Below are 13,027 nucleotides of genomic sequence, written 5' to 3'. Positions count from 1 at the left end.
TAAGCATATTCAGTCTTTAGAATTCTTACATTTAAATGTATTGTAACTAAACTTGCTTAATCCCTTGGTCTAGCTCAAAGAGAGCTTAAGAATTAGTCTATAAGAAAAACTTTGAGATATTTATTAATATCTACAATAAAAGTCAATTATTTTTCAGAAAATACAGGACACTGGCCCAATCAGCAGGTACAAGCTTTTGTATTACTATAAATATGTTAAAGTTCATCTCACTCTGGTAATGTGGAACTTAAAAATTCCTCTGGGATCATCATTTTCTTCAATCATTATCTCAGCCATTTCCAGCCCCGGCCTTCGCACACTGGGCTGTCCTGCAGAGAAGTCAGAGTTCACCAGGCGCACCTCCGTGATGTTGACAATAAACCCTTCCTCCAGCTCAGGAACATCATCCTAGGTGCCAAGAACCAAGGGAGAAGAGAGACAGACGGGGTTTTATTTTTTAAAATACATTCAATTTGCATTAGAAATGCAATATTTTTCAGTAAAAAATGACATCCACAGGAATAGGCTGCTCTACCACACACACACAAAAATATTCCTTTTTTATGTTTTAATACATTCCTATTGACAATCTCAGAATCTCAAGGGATATTCAAGCATATGGGTGATGTTACCCAATGGAAGCCACATACTCATCAGCAAGTAAAATAAATTAAAAAAAAAAATCTATCCTACAATTTTGACCACATCCTATTAAATATGTTCTATATACATGACATTCCCTCAGTTTAGGAGAAGGTGGTAAATGCTTCATACATCTTAAAATCGAAAGTTCTACACTTTAAAAAATCTAATTATAATCTTATATTTTAATTAACTATTTAAAAATTATCTTATTTTTCAATAGGCAATAAAAGATTTCAAAAGATAGAATACCTAGTGAAAATGAAAGGAAATCTCTGTTCTATCCCTCATGTCTTTCCAGAATGTCCTCTCCAGAAGTCACTATGATCTAATACCATGAATACCACTATCAATAACACTATATTATACAATATTATATTCACTCAACAATATGATTACAATTAATATTATACATTACACAATATATAAAGATAATATTTAATTATATGTTGGTGATAACACTATTAACCAATTTCAGTTTCCTTTGCTTCATTACAGATGTATATACAAAGTGTATACACATTCTCCTTAGACAAAGGAGAGAAAGAGAATGATCTAATCCATCTGAAGACTAATCTTAATTCAAATGATCATATGAAACCAATAATCAAAATAGCCAGATGAGCTTGGGCATTTCATTCATTCAGTCATTAGTTGAAAACAACTAACAAACCAACAGAAGACAGGATCTAACCAGACATATAATCAATCCAAATTCAAGGCTTCAAAGTTCATTCCAACAATATTCCAGTTCAAAAATAAATATAAAAAATGAATACATTTGTTATTTTTATCTTTAAATTATAAAATATTCATTTATTATTAAATATTAGGGGCTTCCCTGGTGGCTCAGTGGTAAAGAATCCACCTGCCTGCAAAATAGGAGATGCTGGAGACATAGCTTCAGTCCCTAGGTCGGGAAGATCCCCTGGAGAAGGAAGTAACAACCAACTCCAGTATTCTTGCCTGGAAATTTCCACAGAGGAGCCTGGTGGACTATAGTGCTGCAAAGACCCAGACATGACTGAGTGACTTCGCACACATATTAAATATTAGGGTGAGTGGGAGCATTAGAGTACTTACATCTAATATTTTACAAGTATATTTTTTAAAGATTTTACCTTTAAGAGCATCACATTTTTATCTTTTATCTTCATTTTCCTTTATTATCATATCATACCCATTGAAGCCTAGACTCACCGGCAAAATGGCAACTTTGACGTAAGTTTCTTTTATGTTTTCTTTCATTATTATCATTGTTTCTTGTAGCACATAATCTTCATTCTCAGTGGCTTGATTATTGATGTGCAGTAAGAAATTGGGTTTAGCTACCAACTGAATGGCTATGTCTCCAAGTAATCCTTTATCTCGAACGATTTGTAACTGAAGAGCGGTGACGTTCTCTATGAGACAGACGTGCCTCAAGTAAGTAAACTTTCTAATAGCTGTTGATGCTATTCTAAGCACTTAGGGTGGAGTGTTCTGACTGTATCTTCTGGACAGGTAAAGAAAGACAAACAAAGGCAATGTATACTCCCAAGGAATATTTTGTGCTCTTCCCAACCAGTCACCAGAGTTGTGCTAAAATCACCATAGACTGCCGGTATTAATTCCCAGTTTTAAACCCTCACTTCTGGGTCTCTCTCACTCTCCTATGCTGCACATGGCATGCCCATTAACAGAAATTGCTGAAAATACTAAGAAAGTGCATACCTGGAGGATGAGCAGAGGGGCTAATGACAGATGCTAAGAAGATTCTTCAAAAATGAAAAATTAAACACACACAGTCATTTAATGACTCATTATTAAAAGAGCAAGTTTGTTCTTAAAGGTGGCTATCACAGAGCTCAAAGTATCTCACAGCACCTATTTCACTTCTTAGATTTTTAAAATCTAATTTGCTAAAAATGAAAAAAAAAAAAGCACGTCAATCTTCCCCTACCAGTCTCTGAGTTTCTAATGACTGAATACCATGTCTTTTCTTCCAAAACATGTAGCATGATTTCTGGTACTTACTAGGTGCTATGGTTGCTGAATGGATAAGTGAACAGATCATTTTATTTTAAAGCTACTATTTCTGTTCCCATATATACAGACATATAAAGACCTATGTGAATAATTACATGTCATTTGTCTCCATCAGCTATTTAAATGAAAGGTCCTTTAAAGATGTCTGTTTCTACTTGAAAATTTTAGAACCTTCAGATAGCATATTAATACTGAGATGGCCAAAAGATTCATTCATATTCTTCTGTACTGTCTTATGAAAAAACCCAAACAAACATTCTGACCAACCCAACACATACATATTATATTTAACCTTTTATTTAAATAAGTCAAATGACCTTTATCTATAAAAATCTATTTATTCTACAATTTATACAAATAGTCAGGCAAAAATGTCAACATGAAACTCAAAGGAAACAGGGAAATAGAAACTGATGACTCATACTTCACAGAAAAATATTATTCTAATTATTGCTTTGGGTTTAATAATTAACATCTCAAGTACCACATAAACTTCCCTGTACTGTTGATTGTTTTCTGTAACTATTGAAAATCTATACAGGAGAAACTGAGCAAGAAAAGAGAACAGACAGATTAAAAATGAAAAAGAGAAAGTAAAATAAAAACCAAACATTTCTACTACAACGATTTACTAAAACATTAATATTTCGATTATGACAGTAATATCTCAAAAGTAAAAGCATTTCATACAGCCATATCACTGACTGATGACATGACCAGACAATTTAATAAAGACAAATAAAAAGTAAAAAGGATTATGACCTGTCGAACTGAAAAATATCACACAAAAAGAAATGTATATCCCCAGTAAATATTAAACTATTCAATAAAACTTATGAGAACCTGAAAATATCTAACAAGATTTACCTTTAGGCTCTGCTACTTTAATGAAGAGAGACTCAGCATGCCAGCCAAACAAGCCATAAGGTGAGTCATTGGGCAGAGTGGTTATCACAGACTTGTTTCTTTTCTGATCAATAGTAGCACCTTTTGATGGGTCCTCAACCCCTTCTGTGATAATATGGATGAGTGTTACAATGACAATCTCTGACAATTCTGGTAGATCATCAGCAAGAACAGTCAGAGTAATTGTAGACAGTGCCTGGCCTTCAGAAAATGAAATCTAAAATTTTAAAGAAAGAGGATTTTATTTATTTAGTTATCACTGTGCAGTAAGAATATCAAAGGTTAGATTATCTTTTAATACTGACCATATCTTAAATAAGCAACAACATGTGATCCTACAAATCAATCAAATGCCTTTCACATGAGAAAGAGAAGATTTTTAGGAAAAAGAAAAAGTAAACCACTACTAAAACTTAAGCTAATAAATCATGTAGCCAAACTGTCCTGTCCTGGAACCTACATTCTTAATGAAACACTGATTTCATTCTCTCTCTATCTCTGAAAATTTAGGTATAAAATCCTAGGTACCATATATAAAATCTATAAACATTAAATATCTTCCTCTACAAAATTTTTGCTAGGAATGCTACTTCCCTTGCTTAAACTTTGAATGTATTATTTAACAATGATTCAGCCAAAATAGACGTAGAAAGACAGAGATACAAATCAGAGAAGCTCTCTCCTGTGTCTCCATTATTTGAAGATTCAAAACTGAATTTGCTAAAAGGCACCTGAAGTCCTTTCTGATAGGGCTTCTGTCTGTTTCTTGAATGTCATTTCTCTTTGTTCCCCACCTCAGACTTTATTCTCTAGTAATAAGGACACAGGACTTCCCTGGTGGCTCAGATAGTAAAGAATCCACCTGCAAGGCAGGAGACTCAGGTTCAGTCCCTGAGTCGATAAGTTTCCCTGGAGAAGGAAATAGCATCCCAGTCCAGTATTCTTGCCAGGGAAATTCTATGGACAGAGGAGCCTGGCGGGCTACAGTCCACAGGGTCCCAAAGAGTCAGACAAGACTGAGCAACTAACACTTACTTATTAATAGGGATACAATCTATTTACAACTATTTACAACTATTTAAATGAGCATTACAAGCCTATTTTGCTGGCACTCATCTCTCCACCTAGAGAAGGCTCTTCAGCACTTCAGGATATAAACTCAATAGCTTTATTAATAAAATCAGAAGTAAGAAAACTACTGCCCTTTGGTCAAATGCATTTTTTAGAAATCAAGTTTTACTGGCAAACAGAAAAGCTCATTTGATCACATATTGTCTATTCCTGCTGTTGTGCTACAAAGGCAAAGCTAACAGCTGGAGAAAAGACCATACAGGCCCTAATGTCTAAAGTATTTACTATCTGACCCTTTACAGAATTTACTCCCCTTTGGATAAAATACTTCTCATCCAAACTACAGTCTACATTTAAAGATACTCTTTTAGGCATTTAAATTAGAAATCATTTTAATTATGCTTACATGAGAAATACTAATTGGGGAAATATAATTCAGAACCTGAGAAATACAACTTTAAGTTTTTGGTAGTTTGAATACATATTCACTGCAATAAAACTTGCCATAATATTCTTAACACACTTTGCTCCAATCATCTTTCCAATGATACAGAAATCTAGAAATGATGAACCAGAATAAACACCTACCCTGTTTAGAGAAAATTCCACGAGAGGTCTTTTAAAAGCACTCTTCAGAGAAACACTTGGGCAAAATACACATGAGTAATCTATGAAACCCAAGACAAGTCAAGGAAACAAGCCATCCTCCAATGAGGAGCCAAAAGCCCCTTGAACCCTCTTTTTGTGAGTTGCCTACTTCTTTGGCCCATTCTGAGTCCATCCTCAAACTTGTGTCATGAATGTCTACTACCCTCCAACAGTACATAATGTGATACTCTCCCAGACCCCTTCCTGTGACTTATGTACCTATCCTGCAGCTATTGGCAATAACAGCTTCTATATTTCTCATGGGAACTGTCTTCAGCTGCAGCACACTATTGTACCCAAGGTTATCCCCCAAAGGGCTTCCCAGGTGGCTCGGTGGTAAAGAATTCACCTGCTAATGTAGGAGATGCAGGAGACACAGGTTTGATCCCTGCGTTGGGAAGATCCCCTGGAGAAGGGAATGGAAACCCACTCCAGTATTATTGCTTGGGAAGTCCCATGGACAGAGAAGCCTCGCGAGCTACGGTCCAGGTGGTTGCAGGTAGTTAGATGCAACTGAACACACACGTATGCCCCAAAACAGAAGATGATCTGAGACCAAGGATCGTTAAATCAGGGCTGCCAGTATCACATCCCCTCCCTCAAGCTGGAAAATAGGAAACTCAACAACTACTGACGACACAACTCCGGTCTATTTTTCCATACACCTGGCTATTTCACACATGCTTGTTCTCTATTTTTAGCTTTTATTCTACCCACATCTCAAAACCACATTTCCAGCCCCAGATGCATTGGTTTTATCTTTCTGACAGTGTAATACACCCATAATCTGGCTGACGAGTGGACTGAATTTCAAAAGGGATAGTGCTTTTAAGGATAGTTTTGATATTACAGGGGCAAAAAGGAAGAATCACTACAATAAAACTAACCCATGTGTAGCCCTCTCTATGGTGATTAGGAGGAATCCAGTGATGACATGGTCAAACTCAAATACTTCACCCACAGGGCAGGGTTTGGTCCCATGTATCAAGAGTAACCACAATTTAAAAGTGACTTTCCTGTAATGTTTTAAATTACATACCACTCCTGAGGTAGGAAATATATCACTAATACTTCCGTCAGCTTCCCATGCTACAGTTATACGACCATATGTTCCTTTTAAGCGTTCCACATTCAAGGTTACTAGGCTATCTTGCTCCATTTCTTCCACTTGCTTATATAATGAATTCTGGAAAATACACAGGAAGTCACAGAGAGCTATTTGAAATTATCTAAGCAGACTTTTATTTCATGATAGCATGCATTTGCAAAATTCACAGTACTCAGCAACATATTAAGTAAAAAAAAAACAATAATTTTAAAAATGGTAATGTAGAATGACCATGACTGTACTTTAAAACATGTGAGTCTGAATAAGTAAAAGACTAAGTTAAAGTAAATGAAAATGTTAATTTTATAGCTTTTTTTCTCCAGCTCTATATTTTTCAAATTTTCCTCAAAACACATATATCATTTTTATACTCAGAAAGCATGCTCATTTTTATAAACAGTATACACAGCATGTAAGCGGCTTGTAGAACAGCAATGTCATAGGGAAGTCAGCAGAACAGAGAAGCCTCTTCCTCCCCTACATTAAGCTCTGGCAATCCTTCCAGGTCTTTGCTTCCTGATTGTAATAAGTGTTTGGTCCAAATGGTCCGCAAGGTCCTGTCCAAACGTAATGACATCATGAGAACCCAGGAGCTCCTTTCTGATCATTGACAAATGTCTCCTATCCTTACATTCATATCCTCTGAAACATTTCTACAGGCTGTGACGTTCCCGCGGACGATGTTCCATTCTTAGCCCATGCTCTTTACAACTGTTTTTCCTGCCAGAACGATCCCTCTCCCTCCTGTTAGAACCCCTTACTCCTCAGCTCACCTATACTTCTGAGCCTCTTTCCTTTGTTCCAAACTGATTTCTGCATCTCTCTGACTGGAACTTTCTCTGCCCAAGGCCCACAACTTCTATTGCGGCCATTTAACAAACTTTTCCTCAAAATTAATACTCCAAAAAATCTCTTCTTACAATAGCCCTGCTTCCTCCATAGGAAATACAGACAGAATACAAAGAATACAAAGACTTTTAAAAATCTTCCCAGTAAGGTTTTTCTTGTTTCTTTACTAAATCTGAAAAAAAAACTACCCCATTAATTTCTCAAATGAATTAAGAAATTTCATTTAAGTTTATGAAAGCTTCTAGTTAGAATGCTAATTTGAGAAGATATCCAACCCTATGGCAACATTTTACACAGCATCTCAACACACTGTTACAGATATTACACAGTAATAAAATCCTGCTCAAGGCAATCAAACATTCCTACAGAAAGTGCTTTGATTTTGAAATATGCGTATAATTTCTTCACAAAAGACAATGCTTTTTAAAAAAAATAAAGAAAATGCCGTTTCAAAAGAGAAGCCTCTCTCTGGTTTTACGCCGTCTATTAACAAGGATTGGTAAAATGAGGATTTAATATAGCCAGAAAATAGTCAAGAAATGGTCAACATCTTCTTAAGTCCCATCTTGGAATGAGGTTGTCCAGACACAAGAGGCCAGTACTGAGGAACTTGACTGAGTGGACTGAAGAAACCTAGGATTCTGTCTGTTGGCAAGGATCACACCACAGTGATTTGATAGCTCTGAAACAATTATGAAACAAGTTTCACAAACAGAGGTCTATGCTTAGGCAGTTGAGGAACACAATAGACTCCCCAGCTGCAGCATGACTTGAGGGGAGAGGATGAAGCTGAGCGGCAGAGCATGTGGGTTCCTGCCCCAGGAGCTACAGCTCCATCCTCCAAACTTGTATAAGACCCTGAGAAGCCCATGGGAGTCTTCTGTTTCCTCTCCCTCATAATGACAGGTTCACAGGAAGCACCGACTGTGTGCAGGCACTTTTCTGGTTCAGGGAAAGCTGCAGAGAAAGTGGTATGTGTGCTCTCATGCTCTTGCAGGTATGGGTGCTAAACGGCTTCAGTCATGTCCAACTCTGCGACCCCATGGACCGTAGCCTAGCAGGCTCCTCCGTCCCTGGGATTCCCCAGGCAAGAATACTAGAGTGGGTTGCCATGCCCTCCTCCACGGGATCTTTCCGGCCCAGGGATCGAACCCGTGTCTCTTATGCCTCCTGCATTGGCATGCAGGTTCTTGACCTCTAGCGCCACTTGGAGAATCCCTAATGCTCTTAAATATTAGCAAAAAAAACCCAGACAAACTAGGCTGTTCTAAGTGCCGGAAAGAAGATTAAGGTGAAATAAAAAGCAACAGACTGCTGGTGGGAGTCGCATTTTTCAATCATAAAAGGCCTTTCTGGTAAGATGGCATTTCAGCAGAGAGGAAATAAAATGAGGGAACAAGTCGAACAGTGCGAACACCTGGTGGGGAAGGAGGGCATCTTCTTTCTCTCTAACCCTCCCACAGCCCATGTCTTAGGGTTACTCTGTCCTACACAGCAGCCACTCGCCACATGAAATGGCACCTTTCTTTAAGAATAAAAATGCCCACTGGATTTGAAGACAAAATATGAAAAAAGGATGTCAAATATTTCCTAAGTAATTCTATGTTGACAACATGTTGAAACAACAGTATTTCAAATATATTGAGTTAAATAAAACATGAAAACCGATTTCACCTGTTTCTTTTTACTTTTCTAATGGGGCTTCTAGAAAACTCAGAATTACCCAGGGGCTAATATTACAATTCTGTTGGGCAGAGCTGACTCAGAGGAAGCTGACCTGCCTTTGGCTTCAGAAATGGACAGGCAGGGTAACAGAGTGATCCCTATATGCCATGCTATGGAGAAGGCAATGGCACCCAACTCCAATATTCTTGCCTGGAGAATCCCATGGATGGAGGAGCCTGGTAGGCTGCAGTCCATGGGGTCGCTAAGAGTCCGGCACGACTGAGCGACTTCACTTTCACTTTTCACTTTCATGCTTTGGAGAAGGACATGACAACCCACTCCAGTGTTCTTGCCTGGAGAATCCCAGGGACGGGGGAGCCTGGTGGGCTGCCGTCTATGGGGTCGCATAGAGTTGGACATGACTGAAGCGACTTAGCAGCTTTCCTTGGAAGGAGCATGTCCATATGTACAACACACGTAATTATAAATATCTCTCTCTCCTTCTCTCATAAGGAAGCAACAAAGGCATAAATGGACAGTAATATATTTGCAGGCGATGAGTGTGACAAGACACAGTGTATAGGGTACTTGGGATCTGCTTCACCTTTACCCTCTGGGAACAAGGCTAACAGCAGAGCCGAACTCCTGCACTAAGGCCAGCTAGTACCATTTCAAATTCAACCTTATAAAGAAGATCAGTAGCAAAACAAGGTGGAGTCAAGGTGACTCAGGGTCCATTGTGCAATCATCAGTAGAGTTCACCTTATAATGCAGAGTAGGTGGTAAAGAGGGAAAGGGAGAAAAAGAGGGGCTTAAGACACTCAAAATATGAATCACTGAGTGCTGATAGCAGCTAAGAAGTAATACCGTGAAAAAACCATTTGCCTTCTAAGTGTGGGATCTTTACCTGAGCAAATCCAACAACTCCATAGGCATCATCATTAGACAGAATAGTTATTTGTACGTAACCATTAATACCAATCTCTGCTCCTCCTTTGGGATTTTTAAGCTGAACTCTGAAGGATTCGTCTTTCTCCGGAACTGTATCATCGAGGACATTTACCGCTATTATAGCTTCTTTGTCTCCAGGCTCAAATATCAATTCACCTGAACTAGCATAAGAAGTACATATAAAATAAGTCTACTGCAACAAATTAAAAGCATATAAATGGTAATCATAAAATTCTCAGAACATTGATTACTACTAAAAGTGTGCAGAAATCACATTTCATTAGTAAAATTGTAATCCAAAACATAATTAATACTAATTAACCAGAAGAATAGATATTAGAAATATGGATAATAAGTAAACTTCTGGTTTATAAATAGCTTGTATTATTTTGTGTATTTTTCCATCACTACATAAAAACTTAAAAATGAATGCCATGTAAAATCATGGTGAGATAAAGACAGTCAACATAAAATGTTGGACCTACCTAGGAATAAAGTCAGACTGGCTTGAGACGTAGGCTAGCTCATATATATGTGAGTGGGTGGCTCCTGCAAGAGCAATTAAATTTTTGCTTGAATTAAGGGACTTCACTGTAACAAAGGCTGCATCAGAAGCAGATGGTGCTTCAAGAATAAGAGAGAAGTGATTCAGCTCTGAATTCCAGCAGTAAAGCGCAGACACAGCTTGGCCAAGAAGAAGTAAGTGGACTGTAGGAAGGAAAGAAAAGGGAACCAGAATGAAAAATGAATGTCAACTCACAGGCTCCCAACACTGGTATAGCAACAAAATTCTCCCACCTACCAAAGCTACATTTAGATTGCTGAAGTAACTAAATATCATACAATTTCTGAAACAACTGGATATAAACAATAATTTAAAAATACTGTGAAACAACCAAGTCAGTCTGACAATGTACCCACAACCCACTTAATTTGTTTAAAAAATCAAAAGCTAATAAAATCCAAATGGATTTTAAACTCTTGCATTCACCCTAATATGTATTTATTGAATAGCACTGAAAGATCCTTTCTAAAGTAAACGAGATCGGTAATTATACCACTGAATGTTGCATTTTTGTATTTTCCTTTCCACTGAATCCATATGAATTTACAATTGACAAATTATAAATAGTCTAAATGTGAGAAAACTTAAACAGCTTAATGCTATATTTATAATATAGCAATCCAGATTTATAATTTTATATACAGATACTAGACTACTAATATTAAAATATATTTAATTATTCCCCTCCTTTGGATGTTTACTTTTGTATTCTGTTTGTCAATAATAACTAGAGACAGGGGTAATCATTTTATTTTCATCTGATAAATTCTTAAAGGTGTCCTAAGGATATTAGCAACTTTATGATCTTTGATTATATTCTGTATTCAATAAAGGCCAATATATTCAGTATATTCTGCCAATGCTTTTTGAAATGCTGGTAGGAAAGCATGCTCTTAATAGTTCAAAGCAATGGCATATAATTATATCTACAAAAGTTAGGAGCAGAAGGGGGCTCACTACACTGTATATACCATTTAGCAATCTTCAGACTTAAAACTGGGAAGAAAAGTCAGAAACACGCACAAATGCCAATACTTGGAAAAACACACTGGAATTAGAAGATATCATTTGAGATTGACTATGCATTAAAATAGCGCACAGAACCAAAAGCATGGGTCTTTCTACAGTTGTAGCTAATAGGTTAAAACGGAAAACCCCATATCCTCATTATTAAATGTCAAGAACTATTGATCAAGTTTATCTATGGAAATTAAATTAAGCTCCCCTGGTGGCTCAGAGGTTAAAGCATCTGCCTGCAAGGTGGGAGACCCAGGTTCAATCCCTGGGTCAGGAAGATCCCCTGGAGAAGGAAATGGGAACTCACTCCAGTATTCTTGCCTGGAGAATCCCATGGATGGAGGAGCCTGGTAGGTTACAGCCCATGGGGTCGCAAAGAGTCGACACGACTGAGCGACTTCACTTTCTTTCACTATTTCAGTTTAGCAAATGTTACATAGTAAAGATCAAGAAAGGTTATTAATAAACTTGCATTTTAAATTCATCAAATATTTTTCATAAAGCTTTGTAAAATGGTACACAGTCAGTAAAGAGCTTTGTAAAATGGTACACAGTCAGTAAAGAGCAAACTCCTCAGATGAATCACAACATCTCTCAAGTTTAACTGATTTTATAGTCTAACCAGAATCATAAACTGAAGTGTTCTGAATATCACTGATTATGTAGCTTAACCCTTAGAGATATACCCTATTCAAATCCTTGCAATCTCATTAGAATGACAAGGCAGCAAATAGATAATCAGACATTCAGAGCAGGAAACATACAGGCTCAAATCTACATATATGTATGCAGGGAGTACTTTCTCAGAAAATAGACATGCATATTTGTTCAAGATTATGATATTGGACAGAGAATTTATAAAGGAAAAAAAATTCCTAAATCTCTACCTACTCCAGGGAACAGAATTTTAACTAGTACTGATTACAGAATTCTCTTCCATAAGAAAGAAAAAATATCCTAAAGGAAGGCAATTAGATGAGATTATTTAAAAAGTGCATGTGGAAAAAGAGAAGTTCCATGACTAAAGCCAACAAGAACTAAAGGGTCTCTTGATGAAAGTGAAAGAGGAGAGTGGAAAAGCTTAAAACTCAACATTCAGAAAACTATGATCATGGCATCCAGTCCCATCATTTCATGGCAAACAGATGGGCAAACAATGGAAACAGTGACAGACTTTATTTTCTTGGGCTCTAAAATCACTGCAGATGGTGACTGCAGCCACGAAATTAAAAGACGCTTGCTCCTTGGAAGAAAAGCCATGACCAAACTAGACAGCATATTGAAAAGCAGAGACATTACTTTACTGGCAAAGTTCGTAGAATCAAAGCCATGGTTTTTCCAGTAGTCATGTATGGATGTGAGAGTTGGACTATAAAGAAAGCTGAGCGCCAAAGAATTGATGCTTTTAAACCATGGTGTTGAGAAGACTCTAGAGAGTCCCTTGGACTGCAAGGAGATCAAACCAGTCAATCCTAAAGGAAATCACTCCTGAATATTCACTGGAAGGACTGATGCTGAAACTGAAACTCCAATACTTTGGCTACCTGATGCAAAGAACTGACACATTAGAAAAGACC

The 13,027-nt window shown here is 37.2% G+C and overlaps 1 protein-coding gene across 1 annotated transcript in view; it reads right to left on the bottom strand.

Moving 5' to 3' along the window:
* Positions 1-13,027, bottom strand: part of ADGRV1 (adhesion G protein-coupled receptor V1) — a 537,422-nt gene that overhangs the window by 378,973 nt on the left and 145,422 nt on the right. The window contains exons 51-56 of the mRNA XM_068981126.1: positions 10,354-10,576; positions 9,825-10,029; positions 6,335-6,481; positions 3,538-3,793; positions 1,843-2,045; positions 232-408 (exon numbers count right to left, since the gene is read on the bottom strand). Of these exons, the coding sequence (XP_068837227.1) occupies positions 232-408; positions 1,843-2,045; positions 3,538-3,793; positions 6,335-6,481; positions 9,825-10,029; positions 10,354-10,576 (1,211 nt within the window). The remainder of the gene's footprint in view (positions 1-231; positions 409-1,842; positions 2,046-3,537; positions 3,794-6,334; positions 6,482-9,824; positions 10,030-10,353; positions 10,577-13,027) is intronic.

This window comes from Capricornis sumatraensis, chromosome 9 (assembly GCF_032405125.1).
Source record: "Capricornis sumatraensis isolate serow.1 chromosome 9, serow.2, whole genome shotgun sequence".
Taxonomy (NCBI): Eukaryota; Metazoa; Chordata; class Mammalia; order Artiodactyla; family Bovidae; genus Capricornis; species Capricornis sumatraensis.
This window is presented reverse-complemented; position numbering and strand designations above follow the sequence as displayed.